This window comes from Acartia tonsa, chromosome 1 (assembly GCF_053477335.1).
Source record: "Acartia tonsa isolate MP-2025a chromosome 1, ASM5347733v1, whole genome shotgun sequence".
In the NCBI taxonomy this organism is placed as follows: Eukaryota; Metazoa; Arthropoda; class Copepoda; order Calanoida; family Acartiidae; genus Acartia; species Acartia tonsa.
Genome location: NC_137260.1, coordinates 56,269,614 through 56,285,841, shown reverse-complemented (window position 1 = coordinate 56,285,841; position 16,228 = coordinate 56,269,614). Strand labels below are relative to the sequence as shown.

Sequence of the window (16,228 nt, the reverse complement as noted above, 5' to 3'; positions counted from 1 at the left end):
GTAGCGAAGCACAAAAAAATATGGATTGGAATACGTACAAGTAGATTTTAAGTGTATTTATTAAAATCAAGAATAGATCTATTGGAGAAAACTTACACATATTTTGTATAATGATGACTGTCAAAGTAAATTACATAAAAGATGCTCATAGCAATGGGAAAAATTATTTTTATACTGATATCCCAAAAAGTTTTAAAATTGGACCAAAAACTCCAAAGATTTGGGGAAATATGTAAAACATATAAAAATAGCTAAAAAACCTGCTAAAAGGCAGTCTGACCATAATGGTTGTATTCCTAAAACGACAGGAAATTTAATTTTTATATCCTTAACTTAAAAAATTTGGAAAATCGGACTATATACATCAGAGATATGGAAAAATAAGAAAAAATTTAAAAATAACCAAAAAACTGCTAAAAGGTAGTCTGACTGTCATGGTAAAATTACCTCCGAGTTGGGGATGTCATAGGGTTTCCCTAAAAATACTGGGAGGGATTTATCTACCCCCCCCCCTAAATATTTGTAAAAAAAAATTCTTTGATATTTGACAGGAAAAGTCTTGATTATATTAAAGTATCGGGTGCTGGGGTAAAATGAGCGGCAGCGTAGTGATGATGATTGGTGTGGAATACAAATATGGAAAGTCAAACAGTATCCTATTTATTTCAGATGGCCCCTATAGAAAACATACCATTCTCCTGGTAGGTTGGAATTTCTAGTCTATGAGCAAAAGTGCCAGAATAGATAAAGGGAGGAGTAGTTTGCGCTATAAATCTGTAAAGGTTGTGAGTTTTAAGTTAAAAACAGTGGAAGAACGATAGAAATTTTAGTTAACTTTAAAAAAAATAGTTCTTTTCAATAAGTAATACACATATTTAGTGATTATTACCGTTCTATTACTATTTTTAAGCCTTAAAACTCACACCTCTACGGATTTTTAGCGCAACCTTCTCCTCCCTTTTATTCAAATTACTATATCATATTAACCTATATTTTAAAATCTTTGTAAATAACCTCGCAAAGGGCAAAACTAATAATGTTTTAGAATTTATTTGTTATCAAGTGATTATAAGTCTGACTAGAGGTTATTAAACAAGTACTAATAAATAAAACTGATCACATTTTATAATTAGAACAACATCTTAATGCTGGGGTAAATATCTTTTGAATCTATTTATATCGATTGAAAAGCTATATTTTTTTGGGACAATATAAACTGTAGGGTAGTTCAGTAGCTGACAATTTTCAAAATTAATTATTTGTTAGAAGGACACCGCAAGAGTAAATAAAACAGTTTTATGATGATTGATTTTGTCTTAACGGCTTTTTTCATTAATTTATCAAATAAAACACTGTAAACAAGTATTTTTTTCTTACAAATTTTGATTACAATAAAAAAAAAGTACACCACATAAATGTTACTATCCTCTAGGGGCAAAACTAAAAAAAAATTAAGAGAAATATTCTCTTAAAATAATTTTCTCTTTGAGGGTTGAACTACCCAATCAATTAAAGATAAACAAGGATGACAACATCCATAAAAGCGAAGCTCTGAAACGGTAGGACAAACGGACATTAACACTTGTGTAATGTCAGAACTGAATAATCAGAATGCGAATGTATAAGAGTAAAAGCAAAATTGTAAGTAAATTTGCTGAAAAACTGCTTGATACAGGATAATGATTATGGACATACTTACATTACTAGGACTTGATTATAGAGTTGCTTCGCTTATAATATTGTACTTTGTTGTCCCAGGAATCAGTATACCAAAAATCAGACCAATCAAATAATTAGGTCACATACAAATTTGTTGTTAAAAATGTAAAAAAATCAACATTTTTAAAATGGACGTACGGACATTCTGGTAATGATTATAGAGTTACTACGCTTTCTAACTCGTACCTAACTATTACAGGAATCACCATGCAAAATTTGAAATCGATAGGACAATTCTAACATGCCTAAATTAACGAAAAAAAACTATTTAAAAAAGTAAAAAAATCAACATGTTTAAAATGGACGTACGAACATTTTGGTAATGATTATAGAGTTGCTACGCTTTCTAAATCGTACCTAACTACTAAAGGAATCACCATGCAAAATTTGAAATCGATAGGACAATTCTAACATGTCTAAATTAACGAAAAAAGCTATCCGTTACGGACGGACGTACGGACGGACCGACCCTAATTATAGAAAAGCTTCGCTTTTAATTATAGAAAAGCTTTGCTTTTAAAAACGTGGAGATAACTGTATAAAGATTTACTGCAAAAGTACAACTTGATCAGTTCTTTCTATGCAAATAGAGATAGATAGAAATCTACTTCTTATTTGATACAATTTTGAGAAATTAAAAAGTTATTTAGTTTTTAGACAAAAACAATAACAAATTAGGAGAAGTCTTTTACAGTGTCCTGTATGTGATATTTAATATAGAAACAAACAAAAGCGTAGCTACGCAAACTTGATCAATAATTAAACAAATTTATTAAAACAAGGAAAATTTATTTTTTTTAGATTTTGAACAGCCCATATTCTCGCTTATTTGAAAGAAAAGATATCTAACAAAATTGGAAGCTTTTGGTTTATCCTTCAATGTATCCCACTTTTCTCTTAGATAGCTTAAAACTACTGCAGATTTTTAGGAGCAACTCCATAATTCACTTTGTCTATCTATCCGTTCACCAGTAAGTAATGTTACGGGGTAATGTGATTTTCTCGGCTGCTTTTAAAGATGGAGTGCAAATTTTTTTTTATGACGATACACTTTTTTCAAAAATAGTAATAAAGTGTCAAATTTACCTGGTCAGTCAGTCTAATACAAAAGACATCTTTTTTATAAAGGTTTTGGGATTTTCTGATATTTTTATATCCTTCTTAAGCACCCTTAAATTTTGGTACTCCCGCCCCCCCCCCCCCCCCATTAAAATTTTTAACACTTCCCTAGACCACAATTGAGGGTGTGTGAGATTTACGAGGAGGGTGTAAATTCATTAACAGGGGGTAAATTTTGCAAGGGGTTGGTTACCTTTCCCTTCAGAACGCCTATGGTTTTATAGCATCACATTTTTTTATGTTTCACTACTTCCTTGCTAAGAAAAGCGCCTAAAACTTTTACAAACCGCAGCCACAGCCATGCTGTTCTATAAAAGACCGGATGCCTTCTTCATTGCAATAAAAAGGCCAACAACAAATTTAAACAATGACGAAACAAATGGTTATTATTTATGAAACGATAAATTTTTAATTTTTTGATCATTTAAATTTGACCAATTTAAGCAAATAAAGAATTTGATGGTTTGGAATTCCCTCCCATTAAATAAATAATAAAATGTTAAATATGTTTATAGTTTTTTTTAAAGGAAAGCTTTTCTATAATTAGGGTTGGTCGGTCCGTCCGGAACGGATAGCTTTTTTCGTTAATTTAGGCATGTTAGAATTGTCCTATCGATTTCAAACTTTGCATGGTGATTTCTGTAGTAGTTAGGTACGATTTAGAAAGTGTACCAACTCTATAATAATTACCAGAATGTCCGTACGTCCATTTTAAACATGTATTTCTTCTGTACTAATTACAAGACTGGGAAAAGTTTGTAAAATTGAACTCAATGAAGGGATCCCATCACTAATTTTAAAGCCTTAATTGGCTTGATTTTTTCACTCCTACTTTAATATTCTGTACTTGGTATTTTTGCATTACTAAGAAATTATATTTTGAATGTAATTATAAATATTTTATTAAAAATAATGTTTTGCAAATAACCTTGAATTGAAAGGTACTGTACATTCTCTAAATTAGGGAAATCCTATATGGAAATTATATGGATTTATAATGGTTTATATTTGGTATCTTCTCCCTATTTTTTTTTAGCGGATACGCCCCTAGAGGCCTTTAAGGGCAATTGATGGAAAGGGGGGGTTGGGTTGGCGGGTAGTCGCTTTCTGCTCATTTTCAATTTCATTTTTCTAGGGAATATTTCTCTTGTGAGGATGGTGGTACCCTCCCTAAAAACAGTTATAAACCTGCTCAGGACCCATGAGAAGCTACACTGTAAAGGAGAACCATATTGGTTTAGCGTTTTACGAGAGGAAAGATAGACAGACACACAGATCCTATTCATTTTGATTGTTTTATTTCTAGCTAGGCTATAGGAACAAATTTAGACATGTAGCTCATTTTAAAGAACCCAGTAAAAGTGTCTGACTATGACGTCAGAAAAAATTAAAATTAACCAATGAGAGATCACTATATATTTTACCATTGGTCAATTACAGTGAATACTGGCTTCTCATTGGTTAATTGTTATTTTTTTTCTGACGTCATAGTGTGGTAGTCGGACAGACAGATTGGCCTTTCCTAGAGCATGCTATGCTCCGAGACTACAGATAACACCCAGACGTTAATCCCCTCCTTAACACAATTCTAGCCATTTTCTACCTAACCCATTATTGTAATTTGTTTGTATATAAAGCTATTAACTTGTTGTATATATTCAGTTCAAATATAACTTTCAAACAGTAACTACTTGTAGTACTTTATTGATAGAATCCTTAAGGCTAGGGGCTCTTTTAATCGAACTTGCTTTGTAGGGTTGAACCGCTTCACCCTACCACAATAGTTCGACACTTTTACGAGGTTCCATTTTAAAGCTATGAAACGTCAATATCTTTGCGGGTTTCATGTGGCTGGTGCAAGGTTGTATGAGCCCTGAGGTGAAGTCTTAAAAACTTTTTTGGCTCACAGCCTCACTAAAATCAGTGAGGCTCGCAGTGAGGCAAAATTATTTCCACCTAATTTTTAGCGAGCCTCGTTGATTTTAGTGAGGCAGTGAGCCAAAAACTTTTTAAAGAATCCACCCCTGGTTAAAACTAAAAGCATTTAAAGTCCAAATCAAACAAATGCATTCCTGACAAGAAAAATTAAATTTGGAAATATGCATATATTTATTATTTCTATAAAATGACTTTTGAATATTGAGATATCATTATCAATTAAACTTTTAATTAAAAAATAAGTAGCAAAAGCATTGGAAATTTATAAGTTGATCATTTAGTGACTTTGGTTTTGAGTAGCTTCTTTACAGTCTGTCTTTTTGTTCTTATTAGGTACAGAAAATCTAAAATAAGAATGTTATAAATAAAGAGTAAACTCACTTTGATATTCAACAAGTTTTGAATTTAAAGGGCAATTCTAACACATTTAGATTGACGATAAGAGCTATTCGTTACAGACGGACCACCTTCATTTATAAAAATTTTGCTTTTAACAAGGATGGGACATATTTGGGAAATCATCGCCACAAAATTTCAATACAATTAAATGTTTTTTTTCAAAGTCTGTATATGTCAATGGCCTAGCTTTCCCAGCACATAAATCAGACCATAGTTATAGAAAAGCTTCTCTTTAATAATAAATAAACTGACCTATTAATTGCTTTATTCAATCAGTCGTTGTCTTTAATCTAAATACAATTATAATAGTTAGTTAAATGAACAGTTTCAACAGTTGATTAATAATTTAGGGATATTAGAAAATAATGTATGTTAATAATATAATTATAAATCATAAACTCATAGAATTAATCACTTAATTATAGCTCTTTTTAAAATATAATTGAATAGCTATATAATTAGTGCCTTGAATATTAATTTTTATCTATAATATCAATTAGATATAAATTACATTACAAAAAAAGTAAACAAAAAATTTTAAAGAAATATTATTTAGTAAAAAAAACAATGTATTATTATATTTAGCCAACAAAACAGAAATAAATCATGCAATTTTTATTTTCCTATCCGGGGACAATTGTCTATATTAATACAATAAGATATATACATTACCTTCTTAGTTTACTTTGTAATCTCTCTTTTTGTATTAGATAGATTAAGGAGTTGGTTAACTTTGTATCTATTCCTAAATAAAATGAATAAATAAATTTTAAAAATCAACGCTCCTAAATTTAAACATTTCTCATAGTGAGCGATTTGTACTTTTTGTATCCTGGGAGCATTATATTGGTCCTGTTCAGTTTTTTTTGTCAATTATGGTGGAATTATGATAGCACAATGGCAAGACTTCACAATAGAATTTTTAATTTTGATATTAACATATACAGTCTTAAGGATACTAAATCAAAATGATATGGTTGTTGCCTTTCCATTAAAAATAAGATAATCCTGAAAAATTTATAAATGTACTCAATGTCAGAGAGGAAAAGAAATTAAAATTTTCTTTATTCGCCCTATAAACATCCAAACCCTCTGATTGCACGACCTTTGTCACACACCTGACTTTGAAACAGTAGGAACTTTACTTAACGTCTTTAGTTGTGACACAGTGTGAAGACGAGATTCGAACCTATCACCTCCTTGTCGATGAGCGGTTGCGCTACTTTTTAAGCCATGATAACCATCTTACCATCATCAGGTTGAAGCTGTTGAAGATGCTGTGGATCCAGATTATTGTAATCCTCAGGGTTATAGTCATAATAATCATTGTAATATTCAGGATCATATTCAATGCTGGTATAGTCTCCTCCAGCAAACGCTGTTGATAGATTTATAACTTCATCCATGCTTTCTGTAAAATAAAATGGTTTCCCTCAAAATGCCTGGTCGAGCACAAGAACTCCCCTCCCCCTCTTTGAAATAAACGGTAGGGTTTGTTTTTTGTTAGTTTGTTTTATTAATTTACATAGGTCATGTTAAATTTAAAAAATAAGGTGAGATTTGTCAGTGCTTGATAAGCAATTTGAGGGAAAGCACTCAAAATAATTATCATAATTTTATTAATCCTTAGTCACTTATAGCTAACTAGCGGCTTCGCTCCTAGCCTCTAGGGGCTTTGCCCCAAGAGGTGATAAAATTTTTTTTTGCGAAATACGTAAAAGGACCAAGGAAATCTTCTACAAAAAAAAAATGGGGGGGATTTTTTGTTTTTGGGGGGGTTGGGGGTGTCCCACCCCCCAAGAAAATAGCATAAAACCACCACAGGACCAGGAGGTATATTCCCTGAAGAGTAGAATCCGATCGGATCAGTGGTTACCGAGATCCTAAGGGACGGACGGACGGACAGACAGACAGACGGACGGACAGACAGACAGACAGACAGACATCGTTCTACTTTGTATTATAGATAACCTCAAGAGGATGGGTACACAACAAAGTATGTTGTTATTAGTGTACTTAGGAGATGAAAAAACTGATTGATGAATGCAATGATTTGTGACTGTTTATTTTTATCTATGGATTTTTCCATGTTCAGCTAAGTTTGATGATATATCTTGGGTCATCATTGATTCCCCCAGAAAATTTTATGAAAAGAAATTTTGTAAACTAATTAAAGTGGTATTATCCCCTCCCTCCCAAGATACAACCTAGTTATAAAGTACCAGTACTAGAAAAAAATGTATACCTGTTGTATCTGGAACATAATCATCTTTAGTCACGATAAGCTCTTTTCTGTTGGGTTTTCTTGCTTTGGTGCCAGTACGCTTTATAGGATACAACTTATGATCAGAATCTTCTCTTATCCTGTAAGCCAACAATGTACTCAACTGAAATATTAAATATACAAATCAAGGACGTACAAACTTTTTAAATTTTTTTTTTTTGGGGGGGGAAATAAAAATTTTATTTTTGGTGGGGGAGGGGAGGGGTGGTAATCACCCCTCCCCCCCCCCCCCTCTTGAATGACCCTGATAGAAATTTATAAAAATCCATCTATGGTTTGTTTTATTGTTAGTCTAGAGGTAACTTTAACTTACTTTTTTTTTTTATAGATTCACATCTTATTTATTACTGTTTTTGTTCAAATTGAGAGGTTTATTTACAAAATTAGGTTTTAATGAAAAATAATTTGTAGCTTCTTAATAATTATAAATTATTTCAATCATTAAAGTTTTAATTTGATCAGAATTATTGTCCTTGTTTAGAAAAACCAGAGAGAGGGGACAATGGGCTGCTTATTACCCTAGTTTCCAAAGTTATATGATAACGTTTTCCTATTCGTAGACTTAACAACTTGGGGGACTTTAGTGAAATTTGATTCCTTTGTTAATTAAGTTGATTGTTCAAACGTTTAAACCACTAATTTTCATCTACAGAAGTGGTAATTTTGTGTATCATCATTGGGGATATACATCAATTTATCGGCCATTGGCTTATCCCTTTACATCCCTGAGAAAAACAAACCTTTGATGTTTCATTGAGTAAATCTGTCCAGTTCATACTAAAAGTTGATGTTTCCTCCCCGACCTTGTTGGTGATGGTAGCTTCATAGCTCCCATAATTTTGTAGATTATTGTGATATCTTGTCTTGGGGGCCAACATTCCTGGTAAAATTGCACTCAGACTAAAAACAAAGCTATTATCAGAGAAAGACGGGACAATGGGCTGTTAATTACACTAGTCCCCAAAGTTTAATAACGTTTTCTTATTTGTTGACATAACAATCTTTAGGGACTTTAGTGAATTTTGAAGGGTTGATTCATTAAGTTGAGCGTTCAAACTTTTCAACCTCTAATTTCAACCTAAAGAAGGTCTCTTTTTGTGTATCTTTATTTGGATATAAATAAATTTTTTGACTATTGTCTTATCCCTTTAGATTCCTGGCTATTATTGTCCAAAAGTTGCGCAGCAAAATATGTATCATGTTGTATAAATAGAAAAATGACAATTAAATCAAATAGAAGCGATGCTGTTTACAATTAAAAGCAAAATATATTGAAAAAAGAAACGAAAACTTATTGAGTAGCTTCGCTACTATTGAAATTTAAATCAAATTGTATTTTTAATTTGTTTGTGATAGTCGTGTCGGACAGACATATAGACTTTGCAGAACTGCCCTATTTAATTCTTAGACTAGTTGAGCTACTATAATATTAGAGTACAACACTAGAGGGGGAAGGGGTGTTAAATAACTGCATGTCCCCATCCCAAGGAGCTTGTGCCAATTCAAATGGGTCTTTGAAAATCAATCAATAGTGTCGGGAATATTAACACAGCCAAGTAGCAGAAAACAATTTGCTAGCAGACGAAAAAGGTTCTTGACAGGGGGATCCAGGTAGTTGTCTGGTTATAGATCTATACTATAAATTTATTACTAAAATAGTTAGGCTTTTGATTTTTAAAGAAATGGCACATAAAAAAATTTACTTTTATTTATTTTTTTATCCAAATAAAATTTACCCTAGCATGCAGTAATTGTTATCATTAAAACAAAAGTATATAAGAAAATAACGAATATTTTATCTATAATACAAAGTACAACGCTGTCTGTCTGTCTGTAACCATTGAACCGATTGGGCTCTACTCTTCAGGGAATATACCTACTGGTCCTTTGATGGTTTTAAGCTATTTTCTTAGGGGGGTATGACACACCCAACCCCTCCAACCCCCCCAACCCCCTCCAAAAAAGGAAAAATACCTCACTCAAAGATAAAATAAAAACAAAAAAATGTATAATTTGGTAAATACCTCCACCAAAATATTTATAAACTTCCCTGGTCTTATAAGAAGCTTCGTTGTAAAGGAGAACCATATCGGTTCAGCGGTTAGCAAGATCCTTCGCTACAGACAAAAAAGTTTACTACTTAATATAATACTAGTGGCTGCGCTCCTAGCACCTAGAGGCTCTGTATTTGAAGATTAAAAATAGCCTGAAACCATCCAGGGACTTAAGTGAAACTTCCCTAAACTGTAAAACTCAAATGATTCAGTAATTATTGAAATCTTAAGCTTCAGTCAGTAAAACCTTTACTTTATATCATAGGATGGTAGTATTAAGTCAAGTATTTGGTAAATTGGTAATTTGATTAAAATTGAGATTTAATTGGATATTAACGGCTACGCTTCTAGCCAATTATTTGAGCCAATTATTTGAGCTATAATTTCGTGAAGGCTTTGATTAAATTCGAGTCAATAGATACGCTGTAATATACAGCGCATATAGAAATTTGTTATGTGCAAGAATTTAGACTTGCGATATTTATGTAATAAACAATCTGTAACTTTTAAACGAAGAAGCAATAAACAGAACGACTATTTAAGACATAAAGTACTACTTGCTTTAAAATATTTAAAAATTAAAACAAAAGTTTTACTGTTTAAATTTGAATGATATATCTTGATAATTTACATTTTTCAAACATCATTTTGTACAGTTTTTATTGTCTATATTATATTAAACCTTTATTAAATGAGACTTCTAGCGGCAAAAAATTAAACTACATATAATGCAATTTGAGACAATTTCCTCAAATTACTTGATCTATCATATATGCATAATAAGCCGCTAGTCAATATAAAAGTAACAATATGTGTGTGTGTCTTTACCGATGGATCTCGGTAACCGCTGAACCGACATGCTTCTCCTTTATAGGTTGGCTTTTCATAAGTCCTGGAAAGGTTTATAACTTTTGTGGGGGAGTTTACCACTACCCTCCGGCCCGTAGAAAAAAAATTGCCCTCCCACCCAAAATTTTAAAAAGGAAGGGGTAGGGGTTCGCCCATTGCCCCCAAATCTTTTTAAAATTTTTCTTTTTAAATCAAAAATTGAAAAAAATTAGTTGATCAAAGTTAGACCCCACCCCTTCTCAGGTGCCCATAGATTCCTCTAGGGTCCTAGTCACTAGTAAAAAATTAATTACCTAAGGTTAGCAAAACAGACTAGTTTTATGAATAAATGTATTAATTCTTCTCCAGTCATTTCTTTTCTAAAAATATAATGGATTTATTATTACTTGGATCGTACACCAGACCAGATTTTCATGTTCTATAATAAAGTGAACTCTGTAGAGGGCTAAAATAACGATTGCCCCATCCCCCTCCTTTACCTCATCCCTTCCCTCCTAGTGCATAAACGGCCCGACCATTAACTACGAGGGGACATTGCAACCTAAATTAACGACAATTTTTCTCTTGTCATAATAAGCAAACTTTATAATGATTCTATAAATTCTATAATCAATTTGATAATCACTACATACATTCATAGATATGAAGTTGTTAAAAAATACAAAAAAGAACCAATAAAATTATACAGTGAGTGGGAAAAATATAACAAAATATAACAAATAAGATTATACACTTTAAATGTAACATACGGACGAACAGACGGACATTTATAGAGTAGCTTTAATAGTTTGTAATTTAGTGAATTAATTAATCATAAAGCAAGAAAAAAATAACATCTATAGAGACGTTGCGCACTAAAATGAAAATAAATAAAATGAATATGGCGTTTTTTTTCAGCGACAAAATATTTATATAAATTTTTATATTATCAGACAAAATTCAAAAAAAACTGTTGTTTCAAATGTCAAAAAAAACTGAAAGAAAATCTACTTTTCTTGAGGCTATTTTTACAAAAAAGAAAAATTATATTATTTTGATTGTATTAATTTCAACTTGTTAAAAAAATAAACATCTATTATTATATCTATTGCATTCTTAAAAGCGTCTGTAACTGATAGCCTTTTTCGTTATTTAGGCATGTTAGAATTGTCCTATCGAGTAATTAGCTACGGGTTAGAAAGCTTAGCAACTCTAAAATCGTTACCAGAACGTCCGTAAGTCCATTTTAAACATGTTGATTTTTAACTTTTTAACAACGTTTTTTTATTTGATATAATAATCCGATTGATCTGATTCTTGGAGTACTGATTTCTATTACAAAAAAGTACAATATTACAAGCGAATCAAGTCCTTAAAATGTAAGTATGTTCTTAAACAGTACTCTTCGCTTATATGGATGTTGTAATCCTTGTTAAAATATAATTTTGCATAGATTTTGCAAAATGTCTCCTTCAATTTTTGATACAATTTATGTAATATAAATGCAAAAAACCCATAATTTATAGATAGATAAACCTAATCTAAAAATACCTAATACTAAATCACAGAATAAATATTTGGTTATTATTATAAGAAACGGATTATACATAACTTATATTACATTCAAAATTAATACTTGACATTGATCTCTACAAATTTGCAAGGCGAATTTCACAATTCTATCAAATTCTATGGCATAAATTACATTTTTACATGAATCCAACATCCGTCTCAACCAAAAGTCAAGCCTAAAATGCGCTAGGTTTTCATTATTACCATCTATTTATATGATTTTATCTATTTTTACACTTTCTAGAGTTTAAAAATAGTTGTGATTAACAACTGGTTCAAGTTTTTTTATATTCATTTTTCAGGGAGGGAGAGGACAATAATGGTTAAATTAACAACCAATTTGTTTTCAGAATTAAACTTAGATACTAAAAACAGAGTTTCGCACTAAAAAACTTTTTGGAAGATTAATTGTATCACCGTATGATATCCCTGGCATCAACCCAAAATTAGAACTTGTAGGTTAAAACAAGAAGTTAATGACGTCATCAGTCAACGGTCGTCACGCTTCATTAGAACAAGAATAGAATGATGTTTATTTGTTGCTGCAAAAATTGCGGCAATAGCGTATAGGTAGAATGCCTGGTTTGGGTGTCAAGTTCAAGTCTGTGTTTTAGAAAATGGCACCTACTGCTGCTATTTTTTGTGCGTGATTCTAATGGTTAGATTATTGTCATATTTTTTTTTATCATGTTTAATACTTGTTTTTTTTGTTTGCCATCTCCCTAACCACTGAACCGATGGATTTCTCTATTTTAGGAAATCTTCAAATACGTCTCGGGATGGTTTAATGCTATTCTAGCTTTAAATTTAAGTCTTTAGCTTGTCCGAATACAGAGAGCAACTAGAAACTAATGACACACATAGATAAGTATACAAAAATAATATTATTACACATATTTACATAATTTTTATGCATTGTTTTGTACTTTCATAACCTGTTGCAAAAGCTGAAAAGACAATAAATGTTGTCACATTTTCACGGGAACGCAAAAACACTATGCATTATGCATAGCGTAGATTATATCAATCTATGTTCACTGTACGTACTTACGTACACGTTGTTACCTTTAACCCGGTGAATAGGTCAGGACAATGGCCGGTTCGTGCATTATCACAACATAATCTGTGCTTGAAGCTATGCCTTTAAGAAGGGGGTGAAGAGAGGTTGTACATTGATAAAACCAGCATTGTTTCCTACCTCCTTGCTTTAAACAACAATAAATGTAACTCTACAAAGTGTCTAAAAAATTAGCCATGTGACGTCATAAAAATGAGTGAGATGAACGGAGAAGTGGGAAAGAAAACCCCTAAAAAAGAGATGGATAATTACTCATTTTTATGACGTCATATGGCTAATTTTTCAGACAAAGGTAAAATTACCAATAATTTTTTTGCAGCTGGCTCTGGCGGCTGGCTGCTGTTACGGCAAAAATAACTTATTGGCCGCTGCTTTGGAATCTTGTGATTATTGTTGTCTTACTGTAAAAATAAACTGTAAAATCTATTTTTGTGAATGAAACTTTTGTAAAAAAAAATCCTGGCCTTAACCACTTAATAAGCATGACTATCTACAGTTATTTTTAACCACTGGCCTTTTAAAAACAATATCCAACAAGCATCCATAACCTACTGCAACCGCAGACGCAAAATATCTTTTTTTTATGTTTGTAACTGTTTTTATTTATTCAGCATAATATTTACCATTTCCTATTAGAATCTTCTTTATCCAGTTCCTTAGTTTTCTGAAAGTATATTTTCCATCGTTGGATGTATCTAGGAATATCCTATTATATAAAGTAGTAAGATTTTTTTTGTCTATAGCGAAGGATCTTGCTAACTGCTAAACCGATATGGTCCTCCTTTACAGTGAAGCTTCTTATAGGTCATAGGATGGTTCTAAGCTAATAATCTTTATTAAAAAAAAGTCTGGGTATGATTTTAGGCTATTTTTCTACCAATCCATATCCCTTCTAAAATGGAGTCCCTAGATGCTAGGGGCGTAACCTCTAGTAATTGAAAAGTACGAATGTGTAAATGTCAGTTTGAGATGTTTTTATGACAGAAGAAAAACGATAAAAACAGTTTGCCAAAAATCCATTATTTGGCAATTTGCGGGATGTGTAAGTGCTATAGCCCCTCGATAAATTTCAGTAAATCTACCTATATTCCTCAGCAGAACCGCCAACAAACATGTGTGTAGAGTTGCTTCGCGCGTAAAAACCCACGGAGTAAAATATATGATTTTAAATAGAAGAGTGGGACAACTTTATTTCCAACTATACATCAATGTCAGTCCAAAAAGACAACAAAACAACCATATCACTTTTAGTGGCGTGCACTGCAATTTTGTATGAACGATATTTTACAAGAGAGGCCTTAAACAAAGGGATGAGATTGGGGATAGTCAATTTTTAAAGACTACCATAATAAAGGGTGGGGTATTTAACAGACTCTCAGAGGTGTGACAAATCCCTCTGCAATATAGCATAAAACCTACCTGATATCAATTCTAAACTCCTCGAATATTATTGGATTGGTTTTGTCATTAACAAGAGTGTGGAGTTACATAATTAAAAATACACTACTTTATACCACCCACCTTCTAATCTCTTTTTTCTTAATTTCAGATAGTAAGTTAGGGGAGGGAGGGGGGGGGGTGACCCCCCAAAAAATCCCCCTTGTAAACGCCTATGCTGCTTACCTTTTAATACTGCATTTATACTTTGATGTATGGAGACAAAAATAGAAATCATTAATCTTGCAACATACAAACATTAATGGGTACAATCCTTCAAATTTAAATTGGGGTACATATAACCCCCCCCCCCCATACATCTATATAGAGAAAACTAAAAGCCTAACAAAATGTTATATTTCGAAGCAGCTTATAGTGCATAATAAAGATGACGTCATATAATACAAATGACCAATAATAGGTCAGTATACATTTTAAAAATTGTCAATTACAATGTATAATGGCCTATCATTGGTCATTTGTATTATATGACGTCATTTCTTTTATATATATTCTATTCTTATATTTCTCTTTTAGAGGTATGATTAGGTAAAGATAAAGACGCTTAAAACCTGCAGGTTATCAAGTATCTACTTAACCTAACAAAACAAACACAAAAAGACAATTAATAACACTATAGCCGACTTTTATCCCATTACAAGCGAGGGGGTTGTTTATGTGCTTTTCTGACGTTTTGGTGGATATTGCTCATTAATGGCATAAATAATATTTATTTTTGTTCATTAATGTTTATTTTACAGGTTTGGTCTATTTTTGAACAGTTTTTTTGCTATTTTATTAACAATTTCATAAGTTTTTGATGTATTAATTATGTATTTTTATTATTTGAACATGTAAAATACTAATAAAATTTCTATTAATAATAAAACAGTCTAAAAATAGAGTAGTTAATTATAAAATTTTGTCTAATTTTATGAAATAATATATTCATGCAATGTTTTAATTTGATTTACATTTTTATAATATTAATTTCAATTGTACAAAATGCTGGAAAATCTTTATTAGTAGCCAGGGATTTCGAGGGATAAGACCATGAAGGGTAAATTAGTTAACGTTAGAGTAAGTTAAGTAATAGTTATTATAAACACCTTTCCGCGGATATAAAATCTACAATTATAAGATTAAAATCAGTGTTTTAGCCCCGAGATGCTGAAGGTTTTATAATTTTAATCTTATGATGGTAAATTTTTATATACGTAGAAAACTTGATATAATACGATGCTAGACATAGTTTTTTCGTATGGATGAGAACCGGTTCTAATCCAGCGGATATAAATCGGTTTCGAAGCCATACTGGATAAACTAATAAAAACCAAAAAGGGAAGAAGTTTTGGCAAAATTTTGCGGTGGATTAGGGACGTATATGCTTTTTATTTATAAAATGAATGGTTTTTGAAGGTTTGAAATGGTTAATCTAATGAATTTTGAAACTATTAAGGGGTTTCAAAGGTATATAGGGGGGTAAACACCCCTTTTCCACTAACATTGAACGTCTATGGAAGGGATGAATGAGTGAGTTAGTCAATGAAAAAAGAAGGGGTATAAGAACTTAATCTAACCTAAAATAATCTATAAAAAGCCATTTTAAAAATACGACGAATCGCCCCTTATGGTGCGATGTTACGAAAGGGACTATTCCCAAAAGAAGACACTTAAAGAGATGGTATGCATCTCTGAAGGTAATAAGATAGAGGTGATAAGAATCCTTTACCATGGTGTCCTGTGCATGGGTATGTACTGTAAGTACAGTATGACACCATGAAAGAAATTCTTTCAGTT

General features: G+C 31.7%; 2 protein-coding genes across 2 annotated transcripts in view; both read right to left on the bottom strand.

The window, feature by feature from the left end:
• The window catches only part of Dbp45A (putative ATP-dependent RNA helicase Dbp45A), a 184,145-nt gene that overhangs the window by 151,748 nt on the left and 16,169 nt on the right, over nucleotides 1-16,228 (bottom strand). The gene's annotated exons all lie outside the window — the stretch shown is intronic.
• LOC145313286 (uncharacterized) lies at nucleotides 4,929-10,782 on the bottom strand. Its single transcript, XM_080152652.1, has 7 exons — nucleotides 10,656-10,782; nucleotides 8,200-8,359; nucleotides 7,421-7,562; nucleotides 6,425-6,586; nucleotides 5,848-5,920; nucleotides 5,428-5,465; nucleotides 4,929-5,120 (listed from the first exon to the last, which is right to left on the bottom strand). Exons 1-6 carry the CDS (start codon nucleotides 10,712-10,714, stop codon nucleotides 5,444-5,446), a joined length of 618 nt encoding a protein of 205 aa, XP_080008778.1. The 5' UTR covers nucleotides 10,715-10,782; the 3' UTR covers nucleotides 4,929-5,120; nucleotides 5,428-5,443.

Bases quoted from the DNA above. Each gene is read 5' to 3' on its own strand.
- LOC145313286 (XM_080152652.1), bottom strand. From the start codon at position 10,714: ATGACTGGAGAAGAATTAATACATTTATTCATAAAACTAGTCTGTTTT. The intron at 6,587-7,420 runs GTATACATTTTT...TTTATTTTACAG, and splicing joins TTATGTTCCAGATACAACAG to AAAGCATGGATGAAGTTATA. The intron at 5,466-5,847 runs GTAATGTATATA...AATTGTATTTAG, and splicing joins TTACAAAGTAAACTAAGAAG to ATTAAAGACAACGACTGATT.